This window comes from Magnusiomyces paraingens (assembly GCF_902498895.1).
Source record: "Magnusiomyces paraingens strain CBS 517.90 genome assembly, contig: contig5, whole genome shotgun sequence".
Taxonomy (NCBI): domain Eukaryota; kingdom Fungi; phylum Ascomycota; class Dipodascomycetes; order Dipodascales; family Dipodascaceae; genus Magnusiomyces; species Magnusiomyces paraingens.
In genome coordinates this window covers 934,763-954,564 of record NW_022474071.1, presented here as the reverse complement: position 1 = coordinate 954,564, position 19,802 = coordinate 934,763, and the positions used below count along the sequence as shown (strand labels likewise).

Genomic DNA, 19,802 nt, shown 5'->3' with positions numbered 1-19,802 from the left:
TGCAAAAAATAAGTGTAATTACAAAATATTGTTACAACTTTTCAATTTCTTTTTATGAAAACTATTTTAAATCCATATTATACGCTTATTTTATTTATTATTTTATTTATTATTATTTTTTTTTGTTTACGCCTGCTCACCAGGAACAGGGAAGGTCTTTGCCCACTCAGTGACTTCGGTCTTGAGCTGCTCAATCTCGGGATGGTTTTCAGCATGGCCACGGAAGTCAGCAATTTTAGTCTTCTCGCCCTTGGCGGCAACATCAGCCTTGATTTGGGAAGTAATCTTGACGGCCTTGTCAATGTACTCAGCGACCTTTTCAAAGTCAGCAGCAGTGAAACCACGGGTAGTCATGGCAGGGGTACCAACACGAAGACCACCAGGAACAAGAGCAGATTTGTCACCAGGAACAGTATTCTTGTTAGCAGCAATGTTGATCAGCTCAAGGACGGTCTCGACACGAGCACCATCAATCTTCTGAGGCTTGAGATCAATCAGAATGAGATGGGTGTCAGTACCACCAGAGACAAGCTTATAGCCGCGAGCCTGGAGAGCCTTGGCAAAGGCCTGGGCATTATCGACAACAGATTGCTGATATTGCTTAAACTCTGGGGTAGAAGCCTGGCCAAGAGCAACAGCGAGAGCAGTGATGGTGTGGTTGTGGGGGCCACCTTGGTGACCGGGGAAAACGGAAAAGTTGATCTTGGACTCGAGGTCGTAAAGAATTTCACGGCCCTTCTTGTCGGTTTTGCGGACACCCTTGCGGAAGAAGATCATGGCACCACGGGGGCCACGAAGAGACTTGTGAGAGGTGGTGGTAACGATATCGGCGTACTCGAAAGGTGAGGGGGTCACACCAGCAGCAACAAGACCAGCAATGTGGGCCATATCAGCCATGAGGTAAGCATCGATATTGTCAGCAATCTTGCGAAAGCGAGAGTAATCAATTGCGCGACTGTAGGCAGAAGCACCGGCGACGATGATCTTGGGTCTGAAAAGCTTAGAGGTGGTCTCAAGGGTTTCAAAGTCAATGACACCGGTTTCCTCGTTAAGACGGTATGGCATGGTTTGGAAATACTTGGAAATGTAAGAAATCTTCTTGGAAGGGGTTTGGTAACCATGGGAAAGATGGCCACCATGAGGAAGATCGAGACCCATCAGACGGTCGCCAACTTCGAGCAGAGCAGAGTAGGTATAAAGGTTTGCTGGAGCACCAGACAGAGGTTGAACATTGACACCCCAGAGCTCGGGATCGAGGTTGAAGGCCTTGAGGGCGCGCCGCTGGCACAAACGCTCTGCCTGGTCAATGAACTGATTGCCACCGTAGTAACGGGCACCGGGGTAACCCTCAGAGTATTTGTTTTGCATTTCAGAGCCAAGAACGTCCATGACAGCGCGCGAGGTGAAATTCTCGGAAGGAATCAAGGTGATTGATTCCTTTTGGCGCTGACGTTCGCGCTCAACAATGGCAAAAAGCTCAGAATCGACTTCTTGAACAGGAGAAGAGATAAGCTGGGGAAAAAATTATTAGAAATGATGAATGGACTATGATTGATGGAAATCAAAAATGATAAAAAAAAAAGACTTACATGAAGCTGGTCCTTTGTGAGACTGTATGATCGGATCTAGAATTATGAATGTTAAAAACTGGAATAGAATAATGCCAAACAAAAAAAAAAAAAAAAAAAAACAGGGCATACTTGAGAAGCGCGTGAGAGCACCGGAGCACGGAAGCTCTTTAAGAGGGATTGACGGAGCGACAGCATTGATGGATATGGATTGAGGTGTATATTGGGATATATACAGAGTGTTCTTTGTATTTTTTTGTTTAAAGAGATTGGTGGTGATGAAACGGGAATTTTTTTTTTATGTGGATGGTGCAGTCCAGGGCCTTTTTATAGTTTGATGGGCCCCCAGCCGTGACTCTACATTGAAAAAAAAAAAAAATTTTAGGTGTAGAGAAGGGTTGATGGGGGGCCTGAAATCCCGACTCAATAACCGTGTTAAATATTTACACGGTAACAAACCCGAGTTAATCACCGAGTTAAAAGACCGAGTAGATACAAGTTTGGCACGGTGATGTTGAAAGATAAGCGATAAGATTTGATTGATTGTAAAAACAAACAAAAAAAGCGCATTTATTACAGCAATTCTTAATTTTGTTTTTTTTTTAAAATTTTTTTTCTAAGCACCGATGTAGTTATCGGTACACAACCCGATGTTCCGTGCGGCTGTTGTTTATTGTTCAGATGGCAGGCTTCTTTAATGTTGGGCTGCTGTTGGGGGAGGGGCGGGGTGGTGGCCATTCAGCCTTTTGGTCTGAGCAGTGTGTCTTTTCAACCCTTTAAAATTTACCCAACCAACAAACCTTCTTTTTGCCATTTTTTTTTTTTTCCCTTTTCTCCACCACAACTTTAACTTCGCCTTGTTATATATATATACACACATCAAACATCAGCATTATATAAAAACTTGTCTTTTTTTAAACGTGCACGGTCATGAGCTTTCTTTTCAAGAAAATCAATCCGTTTGCGCGAAAACCACCCGAGACCTCTAGCGGAGAAGACTTTCATGACTCGCAACAGCTAGACTCAAAGGGTTGTGCTCGGGACGACCCCCTCAGCGAAGATCCCGACCCGAATGCTTCAGCCTCCCCATCTTCTCCGCATGACCATCGTAAAAGCAGTGTCGCACAAGAGTTTTCGCTAAGTGACAACCCGACTCCACTCATACCGGAACGCTTTGCGCGTATTGTCTCTACCCTCTCGCGTGGGTCTACCATCACCCTTCGTCTAGGGACATATTTGGTGTCATCTTTCCTTGATTCAGCTCGTATTGGCACCTTAACTTCACTCTCGGTAACCTCTGGAGCCATTGAAAATCTGTTACTACGGGCCCAGCACGATGCAAACGTAGCTTCTAGTCATCCAGAATCTTCTGATGATTTAAGTACTTCAATATCAAACTCTCCAGCAGCATTAATCACATCCAATAGTCTCAATATGGTAAATCGAGCCGCCACCCTCGCTCAACTCTTTACTGCTGCATCATTCCACTTGGCGTCGACCTCACTTCAAACAGCATCTGGCATGGCCCAGGATACTCTTCACATTCTTGACGCTATCTTTGGCTCTACAGAGTCGTCCCGTGCGCTGGCCGCCATTATTTCACTTATTCGCAGAGAATTTGGCGACGGCTCTGGCATCTACTCACTCGTCACTGGCCTGACGTGTTTTTCTATTCTTCAGTCGCGCGGGTGGAGCCGAACGGTTGATGAGATTGAAATGTTTATTCTTTGGGATGTCGTGGTTCTTGATACTGGCGAGACCTTGTCCCAACAGTTCCCTTCAACCTTGCAGGAGCCCAAAAAAACTGATGAGGATTCTATTCTTGCCGCCATTCCACCAAATGCCCAATACAAGGTTGCTATTGATGAAGTCAAAACCAAAACTTATAACATTGATGTGCAAATCCCAGCAAACAGTTCTGCGGCTGCTGATGCAGGTTCTTCTATTCATATCCAACTACCCAAAGGTGCCACTGTTCTACACCAAGAATTTGTACCTGCTGAAAAGGAAGGTGAGGGCTCAAAATACAACATTACTTTCCAAACAACATCAAACTACTTTCGCGAGCGCAAGGGCACTCTATCTAAAGAAGACGACTCACAAAATACAGAAACTAACGGGAAACAACATGATTCTGGCAATGGTCTTAGTCTCAGCAGTCTTGCAGGAATTTCCAATCTTTCCCAAGTTGCTGGAAATGGCTCTGTTACTGCAGCCCAGTTCATTCCAGACCCTACAGCAGTTTCAATCAAGACTCGACCGCCATCGCCTTCTCTTCCTGATAATTATGATGACGAACCTCCATCTTGCATTAATGATCGACGGTATTCGTTCAACAATCCACTGATTTTAGAAAACATTTATAATGAAATGCAAAGTGATGACGATGACGATGACGACGACAATATTAGCATTGACGATGACTTAACATCCGATGAATATTCGGAAAATGGTAATGAAGGCTCCCTTTTAAATGGAAATCACCCAAATTCTGACTCTTCTCTTTCCTCCACGACTTTTGTAGACAAGCCAATAAAACATACCCAGAGCTTCCCGGAATACCCAGAGCTTCCTCTCCATAATCATCACCATAGTCTTTCCCGCCGAAATACTCTCAAATCTTCATCATCCTCTTCTTCCATTAATTCCAACAAGGATCAGCTTTATCCGGGAAACATCAACCGACGAAGTTTGACAAGACTATCCAGCATGACTCGGCTTTCCAACTTGACTCCTTCTGCATCTTCGGGTCAGTTGGCAGGTCGCAGCAACTCCCAAGTTAGTCTCTGCACATCATGCCCCAAGGGCCGACAAGCAACCAACAATAACAGCAGCGCCGCAAGCATTAGAAGCTGCAGCGTGGATCCGATTCGCGGACCAATAACTGCTTCCGATCCTTTGTTTATCGAGCCTGAACATTCTCAGCAACAGCATACAATGAAACGGTTCCCACCGGGCCACATTACTGCAAATATGGCCAAGTACATGAGGTTTGCGACGGCGTCGTATGGCCAATCGTTTATGTACGTTTTAGGGATGGGCAAGTATGCTAGTAATTACACGGGCGATCCATCGCATCATTCTGAACATTATGCGTTTGCACATCACACTGGTTTGGATTTGGATGACATTGTTTTGTCCAGTTACTCTGACAGTGCGGTTAACGACAGTGCGGGAATTCCACTTGTTCATTTTGTTGCGCTTGATCATGCGGCCAAGGCGGTTGTTTTGACAATCCGAGGTACTCTTGGGATTGAGGACATTTTGACAGACTTAACATGTGATTACGAAACAATGGTGTGGCAAGGTACGGAATGGAAGGCCCATGGAGGGATGCTGAGATGTGCACAAGTTTTGAAGCGACGAACAAGCCGGGTTTTGACAACCATAAAACAAGCATTAGAGACTTGGGGTCCCGAATATGGGCTTGTTATTTGTGGCCATTCCTTGGGTGGAGGAGTTGGAGCGATTTTGGGGATTTTGCTAAGTGAGCAGAATGAACAAGGTGTTTTTGTGACGGCACCCGGAACTAGTTTACCAGCTGGGCGACGTGTTCAATGTTTTGCTTATGGGCCTCCTGGGTCGATTTCTGAGGATTTACGCAAGAAAACTCGTGTGCTGGTGACTACGGTTGTATATGGCTTGGACATTGTACCTTGTTTGTCTCTAGGAGTTTTACGAGATTTCCAATCAGTAGCTCTTGCGTTTAAGAATGATCGGGATGGGGTTGCTCATGACATCCGTAAGCGATTTTTGGCACAGTTTGCTTCGCGCCATAGTCATTTGGTAGTACACGATGCGGATGACGATTACTTGTGGAACCTTCTCAAGAGACTGCGTGGTGTGATGCAAAGTGAAAAGCTGGTACCTCCTGGTGAGGTGTACCATATATCAACCAACACAGTGTTTGAGACGCATGATGGTAAAACGAAACGGGCGACGCGGATTATTGGCAAGGTAATTGTGGATGTGCAGAAGCGATTTGGAGAGCCTGTTTTTGGACGGGGGATTTTCCATCATTCGCCGGTGTATTATGAGCGAGCCTTACAAACGTTGAAGATGGGTGTGTGCAATGCACCTGTTTAAAGATGGACAAAAAAAAAAAACAAAAACAAAAGAAACAATAATAATAATGACAGTACGAAATGTTTACTTTGGAATCATGAACTTATATTAATATAGTAATAATTTGTGAGTTGTTTTTATTTTATTTTATTTTATTTTATTATTTTTTTTTTTTTTCAAGTATAGAATGGACTTTATTTGGAAGTCAATTTTTGACGTTTTTTCTGAAGCTTTTCTTGTCGCTTGGACATTTCTGGGACGGCAGCATCACCATGGGCTGCGGAGTTGAAAAGTCCCCCTTTAGCTCCAATGATGAGTCCGTAGACTTTATAAGAAGCATATATAGGGATTGAAAGATAAAGATACCAGACTTTATGAGAGTTGAATATGACTGAAAGGATATCACAGAACCAAGTTACGTAGATGACATCATGAAGCCATTCTGTGAGACCTTCTGCAGCGAGATCTTCACCGGGATAGACCAAAGTTCCCTGGCCTTGTGGGGTTCCACGTGCTTCTGGAGGGACTTGGGAGGTATCATAACGGGGGCGACCCATACGTTCGAGCTGGAATTGAAGCAGCAGTGCTGGCAGCGAGAAAAGCAGGAATGGTTTTAATGAAAATGGTCTGTGAAGGACGAAAAAGGATAAAAAGACAAAGCCATTGACAGCAAGAGAAGCCAGGTGCATCTGTTTAAGAGCAGCCTTATTTGCGATGGCTTGTTTTTTGGCAGAAGCGTTAGCCATTGTTGTGTTTGTATTGGGAATCAGAGTCTAAGGACCTATTAGTGTTGTATTGGGGAAGATTGGCGATGCTGCTGGTGATTAAATGATTTTTTTTTTTTTTTTTTTTTTCAGTAATACGCAGATATATTTATATTGACGGGTTACTGTCTTGCTGAGAAAAACAATGGAAGATATGTGAAGGCCCTGCAGAGAAAGAGATTTATAAGCAGTATTATGTGTTTTAGTAAGATATTTGTCACGTGATATAATTTATTATGTTACAACTTATTTATATGACATTACACTTTTTTAATTATAATTATAATTATAATTATTATTATTATTTATAAATTAGCGGCTTAAACAGCGCATAGACCGGCACACTACGGCAACTAGTAAAGAATCGAAATGACCCGGGAAACAACTATAACTTTTAAAGATATATTTAAAGCTAAATATTAGGTCCGAAAGTACCGAGTTTCATTTTCATATATATATATATATATATTTTTCCCCCCAGAAACAATAATAATAGTAATAAGAATACACGTGTAACTAGAAATCAAATGACGGGATCATTTCTTAAAAACTAAAGTTCCATTGGCGGCGCCTTTAATAAAAAAAATAACTAGTTAGCCAGTTACAGTTAATTTAACTTTAAAAAAAAAACAAAATTTAACGGCTAGAGAAGCCTCGTTAAAAAAAAAAATACTTTAGATATTAAACAATCAACAGCCACGTATTTGCTATACTTTATATATACATAATAGTATATATAATATATATTTTATTATTTACTATACAGAACAACCCTTCCCCCCCCTTTTTTTTTTGTTTATTTATTTATTTTTTTTATTTCTGCCACCTACACAACAATTCAAAGACACCTTTTTTTTTTTTTTTTTTTTTTTTTAAAAAATTTATTTTAACAACCACCAAAAAAAAAAACAGCCCCTTCATTTGACATTTTTGATAACCATTCATATACATTTATACAACTAACTACAACTACAACTATTACTGCTAATATTCATTTTTATCAAATAAACCAGTAGTAGTAATAGTAATACCAATATCAATACTAATACCAATAATAATAATAATAATATCTCACATCATTCCTTTTCTATCTTTAACTCCAGTAAATAATGGCTGACGACTCAGAGCCGGCTGCTCCTGCTCCTGCTCCTGTTGCCGCTGAGCCAGAATCAACTTCAGATTCCTCTCAATTGCAAACAACATCTAAGCCTACCGAGACTTTGGAAAATTCTCAAGAATCAACTTCAGAAATCAATGAAGAAAAGGAGGTTAATGAAAATGACAATGCCAATGACAATTCCAATGACAATGAAGATGAAGAACCTCCAGCCTCTCCAATTGAGCCCTCTTCTACTCCATCCACTGAAGCACCTCCATCACCATCTGTGGAAGAACCAAATTCCTCAGAACCATCCATACAAGAGCCGACAACAGAACAAGAACAAGAACAAGAGCAAACAGAAACTACGAGTACAACTACAAATTCAGACTCACAGCAACAAGAACCAGAAATCACTGAAGATGGCCTGAAAAACGATAAGGTCGCCCCCCCAGAACTCTCCGGTGCAACCATCCACATCGACGTAACCTCGGCTACAGAATCCGACCCTACACCTGCATCAGCTTCCTCCGTTGCAACCGATGCACTTCCGGACACTCCCTCATATCCGGCTTTCCCGGCCCCTGTTACTTCTGCTACAACAACATCGTCAACCCCATCAACTACCGGTGCCACCTCCTCAACAACTACCGTCGACGACGATGTGGCCAACGAAAACGCAACTGTTTCGCCAACCCGTACAGGCCGCCGCTCCCGACGCTCTCCGTCACTTGCCCTCTCTCTCTCAAATGTCACTATTTCTGGCCAAACAATTGTATCGTCCTCTGTCTTTATCAAAAAGGCTCTCTCTACAATTAAAGCCCATAAGTCAACAGCAAGCCACCCTGCCCTTGACGGCTCAGTCACAAAGGCTCTCAGCATCTTCAACGACAATACCCTTCCTCCCCCCTCGGTCGTCTTTGAGCCTTTGCGCATCGTTTGCTCTCAGTCTTCTTCAAATGATCTCAAGGTTGTTGCTCTCGATTGTATTGGCAAGCTCTTTAGCTTCTCATATCTCGTCGACATGGACTCTCCACTTCCTCCTACCCCAACCACTCAAGATCCTTCCTCCGGAATTACCGCACCACCACGTGTGCCTATAATAGACCGTGCAATCAAAACAGTTTGTGATTGTTTCCAGGGCGAGTACACCGACCCCAGAGTTGAGCTCCAAATCATCAAGGCCCTTATGGCTGCTGTTTTAAACGATGATCTTATTGCCCATGGTGCTACTCTTCTTCGTGCAATCCGTCAAACTTATACCATATTTGTTCTTTCCCATACTCCTACAAACCAGGCTACAGCCCAGGCTACTCTTTCCCAAATGATTGGTGTGATTTTTGATCGTGTCAAGTCTGTTATTAAAAACTCACCTTCCTCTCAAAAGGCAGCAGGAGTTCCTGAAAATGAGTCAACCCCACAGCTTGAAAAAACTGTGGCAACCGCTCCAGAGTCGTCCTCCATCCATGGAAAACTTACCCTTCGCCAAATGGAAAATATGGGCTCCACAGGTGAACTCGAGCGTGTTAAAGAAGAAGTCACTTCAACTCCTACAGATGCTGCAGACGAAAATGACCTTTTCGCCAAAGATGCCTTTTTGGTCTTTAGAACTCTCTGCCGTCTTTCTGAAAAGACTCTAGAAGGTGATAGCCAGGAAAATCGTTCTCATGGTATGCGCTCTAAGCTTCTTTCCCTTCACTTGATCCACACAATCCTCAAGTCCCACATGTCTCTTTTCCTTTCCCATGAGGTTTTGATTCGTTCTCATCTAAAAGGTGACGAAACCTTTTTGGTTTCTGTCAAGGACTATATTTGCTCCACCCTTGCACGCAATGCTGCCAGTATCAACCCTGCTGTTTTTGAAATTTCGACGGAAATCTTTTTCCTTGTTGTTTCCAACCTGCGTTTCCAGTTTAAAAAGGAAATTGAAGTATTCTTTGCTGAAATTTATTTCCCCATTGCTGAAATGAAGACTTCCACTTACCACCAAAAGCAATATTTCTTGTCCACTGTTCAAAAACTCTGTAATGACCCTCGCGCTCTTGTGGAAATTTACCTCAACTATGACTGTGATTCAACATCCACTCTCAATATTTACGAGCAGCTCATTGATTTCCTTGTCAGACTTGCAGTCACCCCTGTAAACCTGACAGCTCTTCAATTCCAACAGTATCACGAACTTAAGAACAAGTCCATTGCTCATTACATGCTTTCGTCTTCCCCAGCAATTGCCATTTCAAACTTCCAACTCAATGCAGGCCTTCATGAGACTTTACCTTATCCTATTGAGCATGCTCTCAAAATGACCGCTCTTGAGTCTCTTGTTGCAGTTTTAAGATCGCTTTTGACTTGGTCACAACGTGGCATTGCTGCAGTTTCAGCTTCGCTTAACCAGGCTGATGAAGAAACTCAAAAACGACTCCGATCTTCTTCCCAGGCTGGTGAGGACACTCCAGAAAATGATTCAAAATCTATTTTGTCTACAGCAACTGGTAGTACCGCTGTCGTTAGTGACGACCCTTCTCAGTTTCAAAACCTTAAAATCAAAAAGAATGCTCTTCAGGATGCTATCCGTCAGTTCAACATTAAGCCCAAGCGTGGTATCAAGGCTCTTCTTGACACTGGTATCATCGAGTCCAAGGCTCCTGAAGATATCGCCAGATTCTTGCTTACCACTGAAGGCTTGGACAAGGCTCTTATTGGTGAATATCTTGGAGAAGGTGACCCTGAAAACATTGCTATCATGCACGCATTTGTTGACCTTATGGACTTTACTGACGCCAAGTTTGTCACTGCTCTCCGCACCTTTTTGCAATCCTTCCGTCTTCCCGGTGAGGCCCAGAAGATTGACAGATATATGCTTAAGTTTGCTGAACGTTACACCCTCAACAACCCCAGCATTTTCTCCAATGCTGACACTGCCTACGTGCTTGCTTACTCTGTAATCATGCTCAATACAGATGCACACAGTCCTCAGGTTAAAAACCGTATGACGCTTGATGACTTCTTTCGCAATAACCGTGGTATCAATGACGGCCAGGACATGCCCAAAGATTTCCTTACTGAAATTTATAATGAGATTCAACAGAATGAAATCAAACTTCAGTCTGAACAACACGCTGCGCTCTTGTCTTCTGACGGTCAACAGAACGCTTCCAGCGGTGGGTTTGCTTCCAACTTGGGTAACATTCTCGCTGGTCGCGATCTCCAGCGTGAAGCTTATCTTCAGGCCTCGCGTGAAATGGCAAACAAAACTGAGCAACTGTTTAAGGAGCTTGTTTCTGGCGACGGAAAGCGCCGCACTGCCGAGTCCACATTCTACAGCGCCTCGCACATTGAGCACGTTAAGCCTATGTTTGAAGTTGCTTGGATGTCCTTTTTGGCTGGTCTTTCTGGTCCCTTCCAGCAGTCTGAGGATCCTGACGTTGTCAAGCTATGTCTTGAAGGCTTCAAGTTGTCTATTCGCATTGCATGTCTTTTTGACATTGACTTGGCCCGTATCTCATTTGTGTCTGCTTTGGCTCAATTCACTAATCTCCAGAACCTTTCTGAGATGAAACAAAAGAATGTCGATGCTGTCAAACAACTTCTTCAAACTGCCCTGTCCGATGGCAACCTTCTTAGATCTTCTTGGAAGGAGATTTTGACTTGTATCAGTCAGCTTGAGCGTTTCCAACTCATCAGCTCTGGTATTGAGGCCGGCGTCATTCCCGATGTGACCAATGCCCGTTTTGCTTCACGCAAACCTTCATCCGATACTCTCAACTCTAGTCGTTCGCGAAGCTCAAACGCTCCCGGGTTTTTTTCACGTCACTCTACGCAGACAGCGCACAGCGCTCCATATTCTGCCAATGGAAACTTGACTACCCACTATGGCGATAAACCATTCTCTTATTCTCCAGAGCTTGCCGAGGAATTGCAGTCGCGTGAAGTTATTCTTGACATGGATAAGATTTTCACCAACTCCGCTCTTCTTTCTGGTGATGCCATTATGGATTTTGTTCGTGCATTGACAGAGGTCTCTGGTGAAGAGATTGCTTCATCGGGTCAGAGCGAGCACCCACGTATGTTCTCACTGCAAAAGATGGTAGACATTTCATACTATAATATGAATCGTATCAGGGTTGAATGGTCTCGCTTATGGGTCATCATGGGCAAGCAATTCAATGTTGTTGGCTGCCATCCAAACACCAATGTTGTCTTTTTCGCTCTTGACTCTTTGCGCCAGCTTTCCATTCGCTTCTTTGATCTTGAGGAACTGACCCACTTTAAGTTCCAAAAGGAGTTCTTGGAGCCTTTTGCTTATGTGATGGAACACAACAACAACGCTGCAGTCAAGGATATGGTTTTGCAGTGCTTGCAACAAATGGTTCTTGCAAAATCTGATAAAATTAAGTCTGGTTGGAAGACAATGTTTGCTACATTTTCTCTCGCTGCTAAGCAGCAATATGGTATGTTTATCAAAATTAAATTTACTGTTATATTTACTAACTTTTTCAAGGACACGTTGTTACGACTACATATGATATTCTCAGAAGAATTTACAAGGAGCGATTGAATGAAGTTATTGCTCAGGACGACTTTGGAAATTTGATTCAATGCTTCAGCGACTTGGCCAAGAACCAACGTTTCCAAAAACCCAGTCTTCACGCTGTCGACCTTCTTCGAAATACCATTCCTCGTATTTTGGAGCTGCGCGATGAGGAACTCAAGCGTAATGCTGGTGGCGAGCTCACAATTGATTTTTACAATCGTTACTGGTTCCCCGTTTTGTTTGCTCTGCACGACATTATCATGAATGGCGAGGATTTGGAGGTGCGCTCGAGGGCTCTCAACTACATGTTTGATACACTTACTGAGTATGGTTCCGGATTTACTCCAGAGTTTTGGGACTCTGTTTGCAAGAAGTTACTCTTCCCGACTTTTGTCGTTCTTAAGAACCGTTCAGAAATGGCTCGCTTCAATACTCAAGATGACATTTCTGTATGGCTGTCAACCACCATGATTCAAGCCCTGCGCAACATGATTGTTCTTTTGTCTCATTACTTTGAAGTTTTGAGTGGCATGCTTGATGGATTCTTGGAACTGTTAACTACATGTATTAATCAAGAAAACGATACCGTGTCGCGCATTGGTTCTTCATGCTTGCAGCAACTTATCCAGCAGAATGTGGACAAGCTCCAAGAATCTCACTGGAAGACCATTGTCGACAGCATTGAGAATCTTTTTAACCTGACAACCGCCAGTGAACTGTTTGGTGACTACTCGGACATTGACGATCCCGTTGATGGAAGCAAAACAAGTGTTAATGGAGCCAGCTCTATTCCTGTGGATTCTCATGGCGTTGAAGAGCATCCTCCTACACCCATGAGCCCTAGCGAAAGCTCCAACAACATAGCTTCTAAGCAAGTCCGTCGTAAGGCTTCATGGTCTGATGCTAACCACAACCGCCAGAAACGGTTCCGCAAGACTATTGTCAAGTGCATTCTGCAGCTGCTAATGATTGACACTGTGGATGAGATTCTCCAGCGACAAGAAATTAACCAGATTGACGATGCTATTAATGGGAACGGCAACACCGTGCCATCGCGGACACAAAGCAGTAATGGCGAGGCCAAAAACACGCCACCACCGGCGCTCATTATTCGCAAGCAAGTCAAGGTTGTGGGGACCGAGATTTACGAAAAAATGCCCGTTTCTCAGCTTTTGCGCATTCTTGTGTTGCTTCGTAAGAGTTTTATTTTTGCTCACAGATTTAACGGCAACAAGGAACTCCGCACTAACCTGTGGCGCCTGGGCTTTATGAAGCAACTGCCCAATCTTCTCAAGCAAGAATCTCTATCTGCTCACGTTTACATTTCTGTTTTGATCCGCTTGTATACTGAAGACAGAAAGCTATACAATTTGCCATTAGCTGCTGGCGATGCAACCAAACTGGCCACTCCTATTGTTCTTGAAAACTATGACAAGCAGTTCCCTAGCAAGTTTATTGCTGCAGAGGCCCGCAACTATGCCCCTCTGGACGACGACTTGGATCCAAAGACTATTGAGATTGGTACTACCACTGAACTCAAGGCATACGTCGAGGGCCAGCTGATCCCCATGTTGTCGGACTTGCTTGCCATTTTCGATCGTCTTGATTACAACGATGCCCGTGCCATTCAGGCATGGACTCCTGTTATTGTGTCAATTCTAGAGGGCCTGTTGACATTCTCTCAGAGCGACTTTTCTAAGGTCATTGAGGGCATGTATCCTGGCATTTTGGGCATTATGAATAGAGATATGTCGCCAACACTGCGATTAATGTTACAGTCAACACTTAAGCGTGTGGGTAAAGTGTTGTTCAAGGGAAAGACTAAGTCATAAAGGGGACTGAAAGGAAGAAAAACAGTATTGGATTGCATTTAAAAAAGAAGAATTTTTGGTAAAATATTTTATTATATAAAACTTACTATTTTATAAAAACTAAAAAAAAAAAATTATATATGTTCATAATGAGAAAAGATTTTAAACACAGGTCTTACAAGAAAAATCAATATCAGGGTCAGTGATGCAATGCAAAAATCACAAATACAAGAGTACAAAGCCTAGGGAAGAAAAAAAAATAGGCATATAAAGGCAACTTATAAACAAGCAGATTGGACTCTGCTAAAAAACATATCTGCTAAATAACAGTATATATTGCAGTTTAATCCAAGCCATAACCTAGTCCAAGTATAAGCTCAAGTGAATCTCACGACACATCGATTAACAAAAATTGGAAAATTGATGCAAAGAGAAGCCTATGGTACATAAACTTGAGTAAACTGATACATGTAAAAATCAGGCTAATTGCAATCAAAAGCTGACCAAAAGGTAAACAAATCAACTTGAAATCAAAATGGGAAAATGTGAATATCCGTTCAGCATTGAATTGTTCCAACCTCAACAAGAAAAAATCGAAAGAGAGAAAACAATTGAACAATCATGTGCTAAAAATCAATAACACCACAAAAGGCTTAAAAGCATACTTCATTTTAAAAATGAAGTATATAGTTTAACCTAATGAGCCTACTTGTTACTTCTCATATACTTTCTCCGTTGTTCTTCAATCTGCGAGAAAAAAAATCAAAGTTATCACTCGTCAATTCTTTTTAACCGATCATAGATATCTTTGACATTTACAAACCAAAATGTACAAGATTTTATGTCGCCAACACTGCGGTTAATGTTACAGTCAACACTTAAGCGTGTGGGTAAAGTTTTGTTCAAGGGAAAAACTAAGTCAACAGTCACTCTTGAAGTTCCCTATATAATCCCCAGTTTTTTTTTTTTTTTTTTTTCAAAATGGTCCCAGCTGTTCCATAGACTCAACAATACCCTCCTCAAATCATACTGAACTTTAACAAGAAGCGGATTAAAACCAGAAAAAAGGCATTGGGCTTCAAAAGTATAGGGCCAAACAGAATTAACAGAGATAATTCTGGTAGCGAAAAACATCATGCTTCTTAAAAAAAAAAATCAGCAATCAACAATAAGACTGCCAATACAGGTCGAGATACTACCACTCTTTACCTATGGTGCAAGTCTGGGTAGACTAGGACTGTTCAACCACCATTTATATTCATCGTGAACAAGCCTCAAAAATAAAAAGACACCCATGGGCAACATTGCATCATGTCCCAAGCTAAACTATTTTAATAAGTTAAGTGGCAGAAGGATAGTATAACTTGCAATACAGGTCAAGGCTTTAGTCATAAATTATAAATCCAATTCAAGGCCAAACCAAATAGTATTCCAAAATTGACGCATACTGTCATGAATAGAGCTAGTAGTAGCAAGAATAGGATAGCACCAGCCAACATGTGTACTTAGCTCAATCAAAAATGTCTAAGTTAAAGCGCCTTGTGCATAAGCCTAAGACATGCTTAGCAACCAAAGTGAGTCCAAACATGGAGAATAAGGGGGGGGAATGCAAAAATGTACCTTGCAGTGCCATCGTCTATCGTCTATCGTCTATCCAGTCCCAACTCAACTATAATAGACTAGGAACGCCGTTCTGACTGCGTGTGTAGGTAGACACAAAAGGAACATGACCAGCATTGAAATGTCTAAACTCAACAACAAAAAAAAAAAAGAAAAGCTTGGAATGAGACAGACAATGACTCCGGTAATTTATTGACGATGACCCAAGACTGAAAATAAGGTACTAGTAAACCAGAAACCACGTAAAAAGGCAACTAGGTAAGCCTTACAAGCACTGAAAAATTCCAAGCTCTACCACTGCAACTTCAAATGGGGATGGAACAGAGTAAAACCAATCGCTGATAAACGCCAAATCAAGACCAGGACCACATTAGGTGAAGCATATATCCTTAATATAAGCAATCATCTTAGCTTAACCATTTGCACCTCGCTTTTAGCCCACCTTCTCCACGGTCCTTCGTTTTGTTACAAGAAAAAATAAAGAGTTGCCAGCCTTTAATTGTTTCTCAACCAACAGCAGATATCTTTGATTTCAAGTATGTTGAAACAAAGAAACAAAAAATGCAAGCCGCTGATGCATTTGAGAAAACGTCATCACCACCCACGCATGACACGTATAAAGTAAAGTGCAACAGACTGACCCATCAAACTAACGACAACATGGATCAAAGCTTGCTCTCGTTGAAATGCGACTCCAGCTCAATCAGGAAAATCAGGAGCAAACACAGTTGGCTAGTCTATGAGAACTTGATAGGAAGGGGCTTGATGGAGGCTTGATGGAAGCTTGATGGGAGAAGGGACAACAGTGATAAGATGAGATGAGAGACTTCGGGGAATTGCGATGGGGATAACTTCAAGGTATTAGGAATGGTATGGAAACTGTCAAAGTATTTGTCAACTAAGAAATAAAAGTTAGAATATAAACCAAAAACATATTTTATCATTGATAAAACTTACCAAAGGCAAAAAAGTGCTAAGACAAAAAAAAAAAAGAATCCAACTTTGCATTCACATCCACCACATGAAGCTTAGTAGAATTAACAAATCAAAACCAAGAAAAACTAATACTATTATCGTTTAAATGTGATCAAAGCCAATTGATGTAGGTGTAAAGAAATAACATGAGGCTCAACCAATACAAAGAAGTATAGTGGGAGCAGGAACAGGAATGTTTTGCATAGATAGAAGCTGCTTAAAGACAGCAGGTATGGCATTAAGGTAAACAATAAAAACTTCAAAGTTGAGGTTGAGGTTGAGGTTGAGGTTGAAGTTGAGGTTGAGGTTGAGGTTGAGGTTGAGGTTGAGGTTGAGGTTGAGGTTGAGGTTGAGGTTGAGGTTGAGGTTGAAGTTGTTGAAGTTTCTTCATGTCTTTAGTCTAATCTCTTCAGAATTGCTGTACCACATGTGAAAATAAGTTAGGTGAGTGCTGGTATAAGTTGAAACTTAGGTAAGTGCTCGTGCATGTAGATTATTGGGTAAAAGTAAATATCTTGTAAGTGGTAAAGTGGTAAAGTGGTAGAGTGGTAGAGTGGTAGAGTGGTAGAGTGGTAGAGTGGTAGAGTGGTAGAGTGGTAGAGTGGTAGAGTGGTAGAGTGGTAGAGTGGTAGAGTGGTAGAGTGGTAGAGTGGTAGAGTAGACCTCATAAACCAGAAGCATAACAAAAAAATGTCGTGTATGTCGAAGACGGATGTTGATACCGAAGGGCAGAAGTGGTGAAGAAGTGAAGAAGTGAAGAAGTAAAGAAGTGAAGAAGTAAAAAAGTGAAAAAGTGAAGAAGTGACGAAGTGAAGAAGTGACGAAATGACGAAGTGAAGAGGTTAAGTGCTAAAGTGGTGAAGCGATAAAGTATCGAAGTCGAAGTAGAGGTCAAAGTATGTACCGGCACCGCCCTATAAATGTTTTGCCATACCCCCAGTCTAATCTTCCCAGGGATAGGTCTGAGACAGGAATCAGCTAAATAAACTAAATTCCATCCGATCACAAACCTCATAAACCAAAAGCATAACAAAACAATGTCGTGTATGTCGAAGGTATAAATTGAATATAGGTATTGGGTATAGGGTATAGGGTATGAGGTATGGGGTGTCGGGTATGGGGTGTCGGGTATGGGGTATGGGTATTGGGTATTGGGTATTGGGTACAAGTGTCGGTACCTGGGTGCCGGTGTTTGTGCATGAGTAAGTACGGGTGCTAATATATGTAGGCACTTGTTGAAGAGCTCGGGTAAATCGCCATCGTGTATTTCCTGTTGTATGTCGGTACTTGTTGAAGGTAAGTGCTGGAGTATCGAAGTTGTCAAAGTTGTTGAAATTAGTACTGGCCTTACACTCAATGTTTTACCTTGCCTTCGGTCAACTCTCTCCATGGTACCTCGGTTTGTCACAGGAAGTATTATGGCTTGCCGATCACCAACAACTCTCCTAACCGATCATGGATGTCATCAACCAAAAGCATGATAACAACCGTGTCGAACAAACTGTGTCGAATAAACTGTGAGTGTGTTGTAGTGTGTTGGTATCAGTATTGTTGTTCAAGTAAAATAGTAAATCTAAGTTAGTTGTCAAAGTTGTTGAAGTTGGTACCGGCCTTATACTAAATGTTTCACCTTGCCTTCGGTCAACTCTCTCCATGGTACCTCAGTTCGTCACAGGAAGTATTATGGCTTGCCGATCACCAACAACTCTCCTAACCGATCATGGATGTCATCAACCAAAAGCATGATAAAAACCGTGTCGAACAAACTGTGAATGAGTGTGTTGTAATGTGTTGGTATCAGTATTGTTGTTTGGGTGGAATAGTAAATTTAAGTTTGGGTGGGTGTTGTTATGGGTGAGTAAATCATATGGATATGAATAGGGTTCGATGAGTATTCAGTGGATGTTTAATGTGAAAAGAAAAAAAAAAAAAATTTGTAAAAAGTAAATGGTAAGAAGAAATAAAAAGAATTTGAAAACCCGGGGGGGAAGCCATTTATTTATACCTAGGGGGGAAAGTCTAGGGAAAAAAAACGATATCCAATTACCACAACAAGAATAATGTTGTAAAATTTTGGAGTCTAGTTTCAAGTAAACTGACTTCATTCTATGATAATAAAAATCGAGACTGGTTAGATAGCAATGAACCCGGTTAAATCTCTATTCTGGAATTGTCGGGAAAGCATTTGAAAAAAAAAACCCGTAATCATAATCGTTTTATAATCATATTCTCGTTAAAATCCAGTTATCAATTCCTGTATGAAAAGTATGGAATATAGTAACTTTCCAATTGGTGGTAAAAAAAAAAATCTCAATCATCGTTGGGTTCTGCCTCTTAAGATAAAACAGGTTCCATTATCCGTCCATGCTAAAAAAAAAAATTGAATTCGAAGAAGAAACTTAACATGTCATTTGCATTATTGTTAACAACTCAATATCATAGTTGTTATCTGATGTAAACTTTTGGTAGCTGTCATACATCCAGTTTGATCAAGCTCAGAAAGCATCACACCTATGTTTTGAGTAAATACATCTGTCAGTCTTTCGACATTCAAACTTGCTTTTAAAACTCACAAGTAGGTCATACCTACCAGTATCTCTTTAGATTACTCAAATTCCCTTTAACACATGGTAAATTTATGTCGAGTTTCAGTAGTTGGTAAACTTTTTGTTTTTTTGTTGATTCTATGAATAAATACTCAATTGAGTCCATTGCAATGTAAATTAAGTCAAGTTGGCACTTCTTTCACTTGGTTTTTTTTTTTAACAAGCTTACGGCAATCATTTAAATGTTTCCATGGCTTTTGCGCCCCAGCTTATAAACAAAAAATTATGATCCGAAGAGATTACTAGCCTTTTTGGAATTTTCTCGTCATTTTTTTTTTCTAATGGTTGTTGCATTTGTCTACATTTATCAACATCCATTAAGGCCTATTTGTAATTCTGAATGCCCTTGAGAATTTGTATCCTAAGCTTCTCAATACTCATGAGAATTCGTATCCTAAGCTTCTCATTGCATATTAGTTGTTCATCAATAATTACTCGAAATTCAAGAGAAAAATCTTAGAGTCCATTTTGGATAAAGCAGCACAACTTGTATGTAATACTTATAACTGATATCACAAGGTTTTCATAGTAATTATCCGACAAACTGGTTTCCAAGCATCTTGTTAAAAAAAAAAAAAAAAAAAAAGTATTGGTAAAATTAATGTCGACACAAAACAATACAAATAGATTTTTCTGGCTAGAAATATTCCTTCACGATAAACATTTTGCTTATCGGAAGATCCCTTAGTATTTAAGTGCCCCTTGAGCCAACATTAGGTGATAAGTGGTCAAATCGATCAAGGAATCATAAGAAGCGTTG

General features: G+C 41.3%; 5 protein-coding genes across 5 annotated transcripts; 3 read left to right on the top strand and 2 right to left on the bottom strand.

The window, feature by feature from the left end:
• Window positions 1-126: 126 nt before the first annotated feature.
• Window positions 127-1,766, bottom strand: SAPINGB_P005963 (uncharacterized protein; the record flags this gene model as incomplete). Its single annotated transcript, XM_032000677.1, has 3 exons — window positions 127-1,512; window positions 1,590-1,625; window positions 1,701-1,766. 3 exons carry the CDS (start codon window positions 1,764-1,766, stop codon window positions 127-129), a joined length of 1,488 nt encoding a protein of 495 aa, XP_031856568.1.
• Window positions 1,767-2,498: 732 nt separating this feature from the next.
• SAPINGB_P005962 (uncharacterized protein) lies at window positions 2,499-5,654 on the top strand (the record flags this gene model as incomplete). The annotated part of the gene is made up of 1 exon (XM_032000676.1): window positions 2,499-5,654. The coding sequence occupies one exon, from the start codon at window positions 2,499-2,501 to the stop codon at window positions 5,652-5,654; it is 3,156 nt and encodes a 1,051-aa protein (XP_031856567.1).
• A 173-nt stretch (window positions 5,655-5,827) lies between these two features.
• SAPINGB_P005961 (uncharacterized protein) lies at window positions 5,828-6,379 on the bottom strand (the record flags this gene model as incomplete). The annotated part of the gene is made up of 1 exon (XM_032000675.1): window positions 5,828-6,379. One exon carries the CDS (start codon window positions 6,377-6,379, stop codon window positions 5,828-5,830), a length of 552 nt encoding a protein of 183 aa, XP_031856566.1.
• Window positions 6,380-7,506: 1,127 nt separating this feature from the next.
• SAPINGB_P005960 (uncharacterized protein) lies at window positions 7,507-13,862 on the top strand (the record flags this gene model as incomplete). The annotated part of the gene is made up of 2 exons (XM_032000674.1): window positions 7,507-11,947; window positions 11,998-13,862. The coding sequence occupies 2 exons, from the start codon at window positions 7,507-7,509 to the stop codon at window positions 13,860-13,862; spliced, it is 6,306 nt and encodes a 2,101-aa protein (XP_031856565.1).
• A 2,620-nt stretch (window positions 13,863-16,482) lies between these two features.
• On the top strand, window positions 16,483-16,835 carry SAPINGB_P005959 (uncharacterized protein; the record flags this gene model as incomplete). The annotated part of the gene is made up of 2 exons (XM_032000673.1): window positions 16,483-16,536; window positions 16,680-16,835. The coding sequence occupies 2 exons, from the start codon at window positions 16,483-16,485 to the stop codon at window positions 16,833-16,835; spliced, it is 210 nt and encodes a 69-aa protein (XP_031856564.1).
• Between the last annotated feature and the right edge of the window lie 2,967 nt (window positions 16,836-19,802).